Source organism: Mirounga leonina, unplaced genomic scaffold, assembly GCF_011800145.1.
Source record: "Mirounga leonina isolate KUSES-001 unplaced genomic scaffold, KU_Mleo_1.0 Mir_366, whole genome shotgun sequence".
Classification (NCBI taxonomy): Eukaryota; Metazoa; Chordata; class Mammalia; order Carnivora; family Phocidae; genus Mirounga; species Mirounga leonina.
In genome coordinates this window covers 2,162,599-2,175,995 of record NW_023270709.1, presented here as the reverse complement: position 1 = coordinate 2,175,995, position 13,397 = coordinate 2,162,599, and the positions used below count along the sequence as shown (strand labels likewise).

The window sequence follows — 13,397 nt, the reverse complement described above, 5'->3', positions numbered from 1 at the left end:
TATCATAAAAGCCATCTATGAAAAACCCACAGTAAATATCATTCTCAATGGGGAAAAACTGAGAGCTTTCCCCCTAAGGCAAAACGCGGCAGGGATGTCCACTATCACCACTGCTATTCAACATAGTATTACAAGTCCTAGCCACAGCAATCAGACAACAAAAAGAAATCAAAGGCATATGAATAGGCAAAGAAGAAGTCAAACTCTCACTCTTTGCAGACGATATGATACTTTATGTGGAAAACCCCAAAGACTCCACCCCAAAACTGATAGAACTCATACAGGAATTCAGTAAAGTGGCAGGATATAAAATCAATACACAGAAATCAGTGGCATTCCTATACAGCAACAACAAGACAGAAGAAAGAGAAATTAAGGAGTCGATCCCATTTACAATTGCACCCAAAACCATAAGATACCTAGGAATAAATCTAACCAAAGAGGCAAAGGATCTGTACTCAGAAAACTATAAAATATTCATGAAAGAAATTGAGGAAGACACAAAGAAATGGAAAAACGTTCCATGCACATGGATTGGAAGAACAAATATTGTGAAGATGTCAATGCTACCTAGAGCAATCTACACATTTAATGCAATCCCTATCAAAATACCATCCACTTTTTTCAAAGAAATGGAACAAATAATCCTAAAATTTGTATGGAACCAGAAAAGACCCCACATAGCCAGAGGAATGTTCAAAAAGAAAAGCAAAGCTGGCAGCATCACAATTCCGGACTTCCACCTCTATTACAAAGCTGTCATCATCAAGACAGCATGGTACTGGCACAAAAACAGACACATAGATCAATGGAACAGAATAGAGAGCCCAGAAATGGACCCTCAACTCTATGGTCAACTAATCTTCGACAAAGCAGGAATGAATGTCCAATGGAAAAAAGACAGTCTCTTCAACAAATGGTGTTGGGAAAATTGGACAGCCACATGCAGAAGAATGAAACTGGACCATTTCCTTACACCACACACAAAAATAGACTCCAAATGGTTGAAAGACCTCAATGTGAGACAGGAGTCCATCAAAATCCTAAAGGAGAACACAGGCAGCAACCTCTTTGACCTCAGCCGCAGCAACTTCTTCCTAGAAACATCACCAAAGGCAAGGGAAGCAAGGGCAAAAATGAACTATTGGGACTTTATCAAGATAAAAAGCTTTTGCACAGCAAAAGAAAGAGTCAACAAAACCAAAAGACAACCGACAGAATGGGAGAAGATATTTGCAAATGACATATCAGATAAAGGGCTATATCCAAAATCTATAAAGAACTTATCAAACTCAACACCCAAAGAACAAATGATCCAATCAAGAAATGGGCACAAGACATGAACAGACATTTCTGAAAAGAAGACATCCAAATGGCCAACAGACACATGAAAAAGTGCTTAACATCACTCAGCATCAGGGAAATCCAAATCAAAACCTCAGTGAGATACCACCTCACTCCAGTCAGAATGGGTAAAATTAACAAGTCAGGAAACAACAGATGTTGGCGGGGATGGGGAGAAAGGGGAACCGTCCTACACTGTTGGATGGGAATTCAAGCTGATGCAGCCACTCTGAAAACAGTATGGAGGTTCCTCAAAAAGTTGAAAATAGAGCTACCCTACGACCCAGCAATTGCAGTAGTGGGTATTTACCCCAAAGATACAAATGTAGTGATCCTAAGGGGTATGTGTACCCCGATGTTTATAGCAGCAATGTCCACAGTAGCCAAACTATGGAAAGAGCCAAGATGTCCATCAGCAGATGAATGGATAAAGAAGATGTGGTATATATATACTATGGAATATTATGCAGCCATCAAAGGGAATGAAATCTTGCCATTTGCAATGATGTGGATGGAACTGGAGGGTATGCTGAGCGAAATAAGTCAATCAGAGAAAGACATGTTATCATATGATCTCACTGATATGAGGAATTCTTAATCTCAGGAAACAAACTGAGGGTTGCTGGTGTGGCTGGGGGGTGGGAGGGATGGAGTGGCTGGGTGATAGACCTTGGGGAGGGTATGTGCTATGTGAGCGCTGTGAATTGTGTAAGACTGCTGAATCACAGACCTGTACCTCTGAAACAAATAATGCAATATATGTTAAGGAAATAAAAAAAGAAGATAGTAGGAAGGGAGAAATGAAGGGGGGGAAATCGGGGGAGACAAATCATAAGAGACTATGGACTCTGAGAAACAAACTGAGGGTTCTAGAGGGAGGGGGGTGGGAGGATGGGTTAGCCTGGTGATGGGTATTAAAGAGGGCACGTATTGAATGGAGCACTGGGTGTTATACACAAACAATGAATCATGGAACACTACATCAAAAACCAATGATGGTGTTGTATGGTGATTAACACAACATAATAAAATTTAAAAAAAAAAAACCACACACTTCTACTCCTCAATAGCACCCCAATTTGTTTGCTCCTCTTGAAACTTCTGTGCAGTACCTTTGTTCAGCTTCTTAGTGCCTCTCCTCTGACATGAAACAGCCTCCTAAAGATCTCTCTACCTTTGGACCTATCCCTCCAAAGGAATGCTCAACCTGCCTCCAAGTGCAAAATTGACTATGTAACTCTTCAGATTAAAACCTTATTAGGGTTCTAAGTAGCTATCACCATAAAACCTAAATCTGGCACCTCAGCAAGTGAGACCTTCAAGTAGTAAGTTTGCTATGTCTGCAGCCTCAGCCCCATGCCTAACTTTTCCCCCAAAGTTCCCCATAGCTGAGGTGACCATACAAAGATGCAGGGCGGGACCCCCAATTCCAGCATCCAGGTTTTAAGGGAAACAGCCCAATTTTCAACTGCTATCAACTACAAAAAACAAAACACAAAACCTTAAATATTGTGATAGACCAATAAAACACATCTGCAAGCCGACTATAGCTCATGGACTACAGTTTATGACCTCTATCTGCTGCCTGCATCATATTTGTGAGTATGTTCTCTCTAAACTTAGATGGTTCTCCCTTGATTGGTAGATACTCAAGTAAATGTTTTTTCAATGAATAAATGAACAAAAAGAGAATGTGAATAAGGTGGGAAGAGGTAAAGCAAGGAAAGGAGAGATACGAAAAACAATGGTGAGTAAAGCCTGAGAAATCAAACCTTGCCCCTTTCTGCCCTGGGCAGGTTTCCAGAGGGGCCAGTGATGGCCACACCAGTAACACAGGGGCCAGAGCTGGACGAGAGCAGCATCCCAAAGGGATGCCAGGGCACAGTGCTGGCAAAGAGGCTTAAACTTACTAAAATCAAAGAGCCAACTTACTAAAAATCATTTGATGCACATTTCTATATTTATTTAAAATTTATTTTTTTAAAGACTTATTTATTCATTTGTCAGAGAGAGGGAGAGAGAGAGCACAAGCAGGGGGAGTGGCAGGCAGAGCAGGCAGAGAAAGAAGCAGGCTCCCCGCTGAGCAAGCCATCCCAGGACCCTGGGATCATGACCTGAGCCGAAGGCAGACGCTTAACCAACTGAGCCATCCAGGTGTCCCTAAAATTTTTTTCTTTTCTTCTTTTTCAAGTCTTTATTTAAATTCCAGTTAGTTAACATACAGTGTAATATTAGTCTCAGGTATAGAACTTAGTGATTTATCACTTATATCCAACACCTGGTGCTCATCTTTAATCTCCATCACCCATCTAACCCATCCCCCCACCCACCTCCCCTCCAGCAACCTTCAGTTTATCTCTGGTTTGTCTCTTTTCTACCCCCCATACTCATCTGTTTTGTTTCTTAAATTCCACAGATGTAAAAAGAAGACAGATTTTAGATGTCAGTAAACTTTAAACTTCCTTTTCAGGACCACAAGAGTAACCTAGTGTTTCAAGGGCCGGAAATAGAAAGCGAATGGCTCAATCCCAGTTTTTGTCGTTTCTTCCATATAGAATTACAAAATAAGACAAAGGAAGGCTGGCCATTGGCAGAGACAGAAATTAGATTTTTGTTTTCAAGAAGAATAGAAACCCCATGAATATTTAAACTTCTACTCTGGTCAGCTTCATAATTCAAACTTGAAACAAAAATTTTGACCCATCCACTTCCCTGATATGATTGTTTCTGGTAATCCTTAAGTACAGAGAAAGAGAAAATGAAATGAAATAATTTTCCAGCAGAAAGATAGCTTATAGAGGAGTCCATGGAAGAGCAGAATGTTCATCTGGACAACATGGCTGGGCAGTCAGTCAATTCATGAAGTCTCAACTCAAGCCAGAAGCAAGAACACAAGGGGAGTGAAATCATTACCACCTGGGAGGGAAGAAAAGCATAGATCAAGGAAAGAAGTTTATATATACAGTTTGGATATGTTTGGGAATATTCTATGACTCTAAGATAACAACAACCAGATTGGTCCTAATCATCTTTGAGCCTCAGAAATAATTTCTTTTTTCCCTCTGCAGAGGATGTTCTTCCCCCATTATTCACCCATGAGATGACAGCTCTTAAGGAAGTCTCTCCTGACTGCTAAATTCCCTGACACCCTCCATCACATCCCTTTGTTATTTTCTTCATCATATTTATCAGTACTTAAAATTATTTTATTATTTGCTTACTTTTTTGACTGACCTTGAAGCAGGGGGTATGTCTATTGTGCGCCCTGCTCTGTTTCAAAAGCCTGCCACAGAGTCTGGCACATGAAGAGATAATAAAAGGCAATGGAAGATGCTCTCTAGCACTATGCTAGTCAAAAAAGATTCTGTTTTGGGCGCCTGGGTGGCTCAGTCGTTAAGCGTCTGCCTTCGGCTCAGGTCATGATCCCAGGGTCCTGGGATCGAGTCCCACATCGGGCTTCCCGCTCTCCCACTCCCCCTGCTTGTGTTCCTGCTCTCGCTATGTCTCTCTCTGTTAAATAAATAAATAAAATCTTAAAAAAAAAAAAAAAAGATTCTGTTTTCTGATAAAAGACTGTCTAGAAATAGAAAATGCCAAGGAAGACACTTGCAGAAATACTTTGAGACCATGCTAAAGATTCTCCATGGTTAATGGCTCCTCTTGATCAGTATCCTTCACACCCACACTGTTCTAACATTGTCCATACAGAAATGCATAAAATCAAATCCTTCACCACAAAAAAGCACTTATGAACAAAACAATACTGCTTCTAAGGGCAGTAAATATTTTGAGTTTATTTTTTTAAACATTTCCCTTAGTGCTTCAGGATGCCATGGAATCTAAGAACACCACCCAAACAGATTTAAGAGATAAAATTCCTGATCAGGCAGCAGCACAAGATTGTGGGGGTGGGATAATCTTAATTCTTCCTAAGTCAGAAAGAACTTTCTGGATTTCAAAGCCAGGAATGAGGGGGAGAACTTTGGTGGATTCTCTGAAGAGTCAAATGTCACAGACTTTCCTAATGCCATTTGGCCATGGACTTAACCAGTTTGCATTTGCAAAAAGACGAATCTGAGAATATTCTTGGGGCACCTGGGTGGCTCAGTCAGTTGAGTGTCCAACTCTTTATTTCACCTGAGGTCATGATCTAAGGGTCATTGAGACAGAGCCCCATGTTGGACTCTGTGCACAGAGTCTGCTTAAGATTCTGTCCCTCTCCCTCTTCCAGTTGCGCTCTCTCTAGAAAATAAAAAAATCTGAGAATAATCTTGTATGCACTTAGAATAAAGCCGTAAGCATTTGTTCCTTCAATATGAAATAAAACTATAATGTTGAAAAGAGAAAATATCCAGAAGGTAGTATAGAGGACAGAAGACAGATTACTAGCATAGAGCAGTCTGTCTATACAGCAGCGTACATGGTGTGCCTACTTCCCACAGAGGGAGTCCCCTGTAAGCTGCCTGGGGCCAGGGTGACAGGGCTTCCTGTCTTTCACATTCATCTCCCAGTACAGGCTCTAGCACAGTGCCTTGACAATAGCAGGTGCTCAATAGTATAATCTGATGAATGGGTGGATGGACAGATGAATAAATTATGAAGGTGGCAAGTCAGGTGCTGTCACATGGAAACAGCAGCATTAATAGCACAAGGATGTCTAACCTTCTAGCCCCTCACCATATGAAAACAGAGATTCTCAACCTTTAAGTCCCTATTCAACTTTTTTTTTATTTTTTTTTTTAAAGATTTTATTTATTTATTTGACAGAGAGATAGACAGAAGAGCACAAGCAGAGGGAGTGGCAGAGGGAGAGGGAGAAGCAGGCTCTGCACTGAGCAGGGAACCCGATACAGGACTCGATCCCAGGGCCCTGAGATCATGACCTGAGCCGAAGGCAGACGCTTAACCATCTGAGCCACCCAGGCGCCCAGCCCTATTCAACTTTTGATAATGATCCAGTTCTAGATCAGCCAGACCCTCTCGGCTGAGGGGGGAAGCCTAGGCCAGTGGCTCTCAATGGGGGACAATTCTGCCCTCCAGCATATATCTGGAAATACCTGGAGATATTTTTGGTTGTCACTATGGGGGAGGAGTGCAACTGGCACCTAGTGGGTAGAGGCCTGGAATGTTGCTAAACCTCCTACAATGCACAGAACAACCCCCACAACAAAGACTGACCCAGCCCAAAATGTTAATAGTGCAGAGGTTGAGGAACTCTGGCATATGCCTAGGGAGGCATATTCATGTCTTTGATCTTTTCCCCTTGAACTAAACTTTCTCAGCTCTACTCCCTTATCTTCCTATGGAGAACAGAGCCACCCTAAAGCAGTGTCATCACTGTAATCATTAATGGGACAAATCGACTCACGCTAATAGCAGTGCATATTTGCACTTTACAGGTCGCAAGAATGTCTTCTAATAAATTCTCATTTGCTTCTCTCAAGAATTTGGGAAGTATCACCATATTCATTTTTGAGCAAATGAGACTGGATAAGCTAACCACCATCTCTATGAGTCAAAAGAGGTAAAGAAATTGAAGCTCAGAAACATTAAGTGACTTGTTCAAGATCACACTCATGAAGCAGCAGAGTGGCAGAGGCACTCCAAATCAGGCTTTGTGCTAGCCCTGCCCCTCTGTCTTTCCCCACAGTGGGCTTCTCATGGAACAGTGGTAGCCCAATGGAAATAGAATGTGAGCCATATATGTAATTTAACATTTTCTAGTAGCCACATAAAAAGTAAAAAGAAACAGATGAAATCAATTTTAATATATTTTATTTAACTGAAATATATTCGGAATAGTTATAATGCACAACCAATATATAAACATATTTCTGTAACCAATATATACAATTATTCATAGAATGGTTTAAAATTTTTTGTACTAACTCTTCAAAGTCTGGTGTGTATTTTATACTTAAATCACACCTCATTTGCAATTAGCCACATTTTAGTACTCAATAGCCCTGTGACTAACGGCTACTGTTCTACACAACACAGGTTGTATGTATGTGTGTGTGTGTGAGGGAGGGTGGGGGGAAAAGAGAAAAGGAAGAGAGAGGTGGGGAGGTGTGGAGGTTCCAGAGGGTAAGACAGATAACTTCAGGAGAGTGGGGTAAGTAGATAATGAGTATAATTTTAGGCGGCATTTGATCTCGGCCAAGGATCCTGCTGGAGTAAAAGTGTTTAAGCTGAGATCAGAAGGAACTGCCCAAAGTTACAAGATTAGTGACAAAGTACCTTGCTAGAAGCTAGAAATTAAAAGCCTTAGCTAGAATTTGTTCATGTATTCCTGTGTGTCTTAAACTAGGCTTCATATTTTTCCCATCTGTAAAAGCAAGTTGATTTGCAGAATCAAAATGTTAACCATAGAAATGCTTTTCTAAGACCATTTACAAATAAAAACATACAATGCCCTTGGAACTAAAAGCATGATTTGCAGTATCTGTGCCCTAAGGTTATTGGGACAAGATTCCTTTCCCATCTCACAGAAGTTGGTCATCCTTAGCAAAAGAAAACTTAGGAACTAAACAACATAGATTTTCTTCTGACTGCTTCAAGTATAGCAGTTTTTATGTACATGTCATGTCCTCATGGAGGATGTTCTCATCAATACATTCCAGTCTCCTGTGTGGCAGAACATCATGTCCATCTCAGTTAGGAGGACACAGCATGTTACACAGGCAATGTAAGGGAATGAGGCTTCTATGTTATGACCTATTAAAGATGACGAGGAAATAGAAAAAGAGAACACAGCAGTTGTGATCTATTATTTTTTAAGCCTCATATCATGTGCCTACAGCTTATAAAATCTAAGCCTCACTATAACCGTGGGAAGTCAGTGTGTCTTATCCTCTTTGTGCAGATTGGGAAATGGACCCTCAGAGAGATTAAATAACATTACTAAGGTCCTAATGCTAGGTTTGAAACCTAGTTCCTGTTGATTGTGAAAGTAGTGGAAATCTTTCCTTTGTGCTAGGATGGCAGTTCAGCCTAAGTGAATTCTAAAGACTCTGAAAAGTAACCTGAAAAAACTCCCCAGAGCTCCAAATTAATTGCAAAATAGGAAAAGCCACCTTCTCTCTTCCTTCATGTTTGACATTCATCCAGAGGAGAGGAAGGCAGGCAACTAAAATAATCTTTGATTACTTTTTGTGCAATTCTCAAATAGATCCTCTGAATTGGCCAAAAATGTAATCACTAATGAGTTTATAGTGTGTCAGGCCCTATTTTGAGACTTCACTGCACAGAGTAACTCATTTGATCTTCACCATAACCCCATGAAGTCAGTGTTGTTATTTTCATCCCCGTTTTACAGATGAGGAGCACAGAGGTTAAGTGACCTGCCCAAAGCCACCCAGCTGGTAAGTGGCAGAGCCTGGACGCAAAGCCAGATGGTCTGGCTCATAGCCACAATGCAGAGTGCCTCACCATGCTGCTAAAGATCAACCTAGTAAATGTCTCTAGTGGGATTAGGGTTAAACTAAACAGCCTGTTGCATGCAAATGTCATGTTTCTGTGGAGTCTTTGAAAACTCCCAACTGACTCAAAGTTCTCTCAAGGGTCTGAACCTGCTATTCTTCTGGGTGAGGACCTATCATGGAAACTCCTATACTCACTGTCACCTTATTAGTCTTAAGTACTATAATACCCCATGAAAAACAAAAATCTAGTCTACCTGGCCAAGCATTTTATCAGAGAAATCTGCCCCAAATCCTTCTCCATGTGCATTTTTTAAAAAGATTTTATTTATTTATTTGATAGAGAGAGAGAGAGAGGGAGAAGCAGACTCCCTGCTGAGCTGGGAGCCCCATGCAGGACTCCATCCCAGGATCCTGAGATCAGGACCTGAGCCGAAGGCAGATGCTTAACCAACTGAGCCACCCAGGCGCCCTCTCCATGTGCATATTTTTATCTTGATCAACCTGAATTAATGATCTGATTGTGGGCTGAAGCAAGTATTACCATTCTAGGCAGGATGTGAGGACCCTCCCAATCCAACATCTTAACCCCCCATTGACTGCCAGGGTTGGTTCACTTCATCTGGAACCCAGCTGCCCAGGCTGATGGCTTCTTCTTTCCTAGCTGCTCTGTGTCCTCCAAAAAGCATTCTACCTGGTAAAAATCGAGCTGTCCCTGGATTTCATAGGAAACCTAGCCTGTGACAATGGGAGGCAAACACTTCAGTTGGCTCAACCTCTGGTCTATACCAAAGGTTCTATGAAAGACTGTGTCATTTACCATTGTACTCTCCCTCTGCCCTCTCAACTAGCTGGCTAATAGTAGGTACACAATAAATATTTGTTAAATTAATGACCTCTCGAAATCTATTATGTTTCTGCATCTCTACATTAGGTATAGTAGCTCTATTTACAATACAAAATGATTATGATAATAACAGCAAGAAATTTATTACTTTCCTTTAAAGGTAAAAGTCACAATAAGAATGACTGTTTTTGCTGAAAAGCCTTAATTTTGAACCTTAGGCAATCATTCATATTCATATTCTTAAGTATGTTCTTTGAATCATAATATAAAATACTACAAATCAAATGCAAAAGCGATGGAGAGTGAACAACTCAAGTGAAAAAAACTGTAGAAAGAACCAAAGGAAAACCGAGGTACAACTACAAGCCCACAAACTTGTGGAAGCATCTTTATTGTTATGTTTTCATTTAACAAGCAGAAGGTTTATGGTGCTGATGGATTTTTTTTTAAGGTTTTATTTATTTATTTATTTGACAGAGAGAGAGAGAGAAACAGCGAGAGAGGGAACACAAGCAGGGGCAGTGGGAGAGGGAGAAACAGGCTTCCCACTGAGGAGAGAGAACGAAACAGGGCTCATCCCAGAACGCTGGGATCAGGACCTGAGCCGAAGGCAGACACTTGAGGACTGAGCCACCCAGGCGCCCGGGGACATAATGCAAGTATTTATCCAAGAGAAATAGTCTGTTTCTAATCTTGGTCACTGCTTCCCCACCCCCCCAAAAAAAACCCCACACAAGGAATACCATTCTGGTTACCAAAAAGCCTCAGATATGCAGGGCCAAATCACACAGTTCTTCTATAAACTAAGTCTGCAGAACACAATAAACATGATGTGGGCAGGAGAAAAAAGTTAACTGGGTACCCAGGATTACCCGTGACTGCACTTTCTTCCCAACCTTAACTTCTAACACTCCCCATCGCACTTTACACTCTAGCTGAAAGAACCAAACCATTGCTGACCCTAGTGCAGAGAGGAAAGAAAGAAGGAAAGCCAGCCAGCCACATGGTTTTATCCACCAAATATGAAAGCTGAATCTATGTGGAGATGTATGTGAGTGAAATAGAATGGGGGCACACAAGCATTAGGCCAGAAACTAACCTCTGATCCAGGACCATTTAAAGACCTGTGAAGAGGTACTTGCTTTTGCGGAGGGCTTTTTAAAAGTTTTTTCTCTCCTTTAAACCAGCAGTACCAGATCACAAAATCCTCAACCTTGTGGTTGATATGAATATACACCCCAGGCAGCTCTCAACTGCAAGAGCTAATTTCTGGTATCTTCCACTGTCAGGAAAGACAGACTATCTCACAACCTAGGAAGGGGGTTCTAGGGAAACTGAAAAGCAGACGGTGGGGGCCAGAACAGAGACGAAAAGAAGAGAGCAACACGAATTTTGTATAAGGCAAAATCAGCACAAGCAGCCAGCCAACAGGTTGCCCTTGTTGCAGAACCCATATAATCCAGGATAAATCAGCTCTCAGTCTGTTTTCTCAAAACCCCCATCCCTGCCAGGTAACACCTCAGGACTTAGGTCTCTGTCAACTTCTCTGTCCACACGAAAAAAAAAAAAAGAATGTGGGAGAAAGAGGAAATTAAATAATAGAAGATATTTATCTACTCCAGTTTACTAATAATGTGGGTGGTGACGCTTCAAGAGCCGAGTTTGGGAGTGAAGAAGGGGAAGGGAGAAAAAGAAACCACAACCCCTCTGAGCTCAGCTGAGGTCTCGGCAGAACAAGCGTCAACGCTTTTAAAGGGCACGGCTTGCTCTCAGTTGCAAAGCACACCGGCTGGCAGGGTAGGCGCGGGGGACTGCTTACCCGGAAGCCCGCAGGAGGCCGGGGGGGGGGGGGCCTCAAAAACAGAGACATCACCGGCACCGCGCCAGGCGCGCTGCCCCTCCCTCCCGTTCCCACTAGAGGAAAGCGCACGCAGTGTCAAAGCCGCGGTGGAACACGACCTGGTCAGACAGGTCGGAGCGCGAAGAGGGGGCACCCGTCGAGGGCTCTCCTTGCCCAGCAAACACCAGCCAGGGGGAAGCCTGGAAAGTGGAAACAAAACCAGCAAAAACGAAAGAAAGACACGTTACCTTGTTCATCCCATTCCCCATGGTGGCTGAATGCGAACTCTAGCACCCTTGGAAATGAGGTCGCAGGCTCACTAATGGCATGTTACAACAGGAGGGAGGAGCAGGTGGAGCGGGCGGGGGAGGAGGCCCTGGGGAGGAATTTCGTGCTCGCAGTATAAACAACAACAACAATAATAATCAGGGACATCCAGGCCACTCGGTTTGCTCCAGGGAGCTGGCCTGGACGGTAGGGCTTTCCGCTAGTCCGCCCCGGACTTCCCGGCCGAGCAGAGCGGAGGAACTGGCGCCCTTGCCGGGAAATGGTCTCGCTTTGCCAGTGCACGCCCCGTGAGCGCCCAAGAACCCCTCCCCGGCCGGCTCCCCGGTACTCGTCGTCGGGCTCCCGGGCGCTGCGACCGCTCGCCCCGCCCTGCGCAGCTCACAGCTTCCAGGCTGCCGGAGCCGGAGCCCAAAGCGCACGCGCAACGCAGCGGCGGGAGCCCCGGCAGCGAGCGTTCCGGGAGAAGGACTTACGGGCGGGGGCGGGGCCGGGTGGTCGCGCAGGCGCTTCCCCAACCCGGCCGCAGCGCGTCACCCGGCCACCTCCCCCGGGATCAGGGTCACCAAAACTCCCGCAGACCTTTTCCCCTGGGGCGGCTGGGGGGACCTGTTACCAGTAGTCACCGCCCTGCCTTGACTGCCTCGGTGAATCAGGTGCTAATCAGAGCTTTGGTCTTCGCGGCTCCCCTGGTTGGGTTTTCTGAGGGCGACAGATTTAGGCCCCGGTTGGGGGATTCCTATGGCCCTGCCCCACCCACGAAGACCGAGAAGGCTCACCCGGTGGGGAAAGGGGGAAAGGTGGGCTCAGTGACTCATCTCTGGGATGACCTAACCTCCCTACCGTGGGGGAGCAGATGGCCAGATCTCAGACCTCATACCGTGTCTTTGGATTTATAGTATGTGCCCATCTTCAAATTATAAACTGGCTGTATTAGGTGCATGGTTGTATTGACACAGTTGCTTCCGGAAAGCCCCTGTCTTTGCTAAACAGCATAGTAATGTCTGCATTATGATTGTGTCTGGAGTAGAATACTTTCTAACCTGTAGCAGAATTGTTTTGAGAATTCTATCACCCCTACTAAGCTCTTAACTTTCTTCCCTGGGGACGGAATCCTTGAGGTAGGGGTTTCTCAGTGTTATTTTTATATCTTTAGCAATGCTCTGCACAAAATAGGTGCTTAATAATTGTTAAATGAACATACACATCAATCTAATATGGCTCGGCTCACCCCTGATAACCTCATTTCATCTGCTCTTTCTTGCTCAACAAGTTACAGCCACACTGGCTTTCTGTGTGCCTCTTGAACCTGCCAGGCTGGATCATGCACTCTGTATGGGCTGTGCTCTCCACCCAGACCTAGCCCTTTGCAAAGCTGGCTCTTGTCCTTGAGGTCTCAGCCCAAATGTCACCTCCTCAGAGAGGCTTTTTTGACCACCCAATCTAAAGTAGATTCTTCAGTCACTGTCGTGTTACCCTGTATTATTTTCTTCATAGCATTTAACATAATTGGACATTATCATACTTGTTTGCTTACGTTTTATCTGTCTCACTAGAAAGCAGCCTCCTGATGTGAAGGACCTTACCTGTCTCATTCATTACTATAGCCACATGGTCTGGGACAGTACCTGGCATAAAATAGGGGTTCAGTATATATTTG

General features: G+C 43.6%; 1 protein-coding gene across 2 annotated transcripts in view; it reads right to left on the bottom strand.

Moving 5' to 3' along the window:
- The window catches only part of DUSP22 (dual specificity phosphatase 22), a 76,837-nt gene extending 64,735 nt beyond the window's left edge, over nt 1–12,102 (bottom strand). The window contains exon 1 of one of the 2 annotated variants that reach the window (XM_035030702.1): nt 11,701–12,102. In XM_035030702.1, coding sequence (XP_034886593.1) covers nt 11,701–11,721 — 21 coding nt within the window. In that variant the 5' untranslated portion in view covers nt 11,722–12,102. The remainder of the gene's footprint in view (nt 1–11,700) is intronic. The other variant, XM_035030701.1, reaches the window with a different exon arrangement.
- Between the last annotated feature and the right edge of the window lie 1,295 nt (nt 12,103–13,397).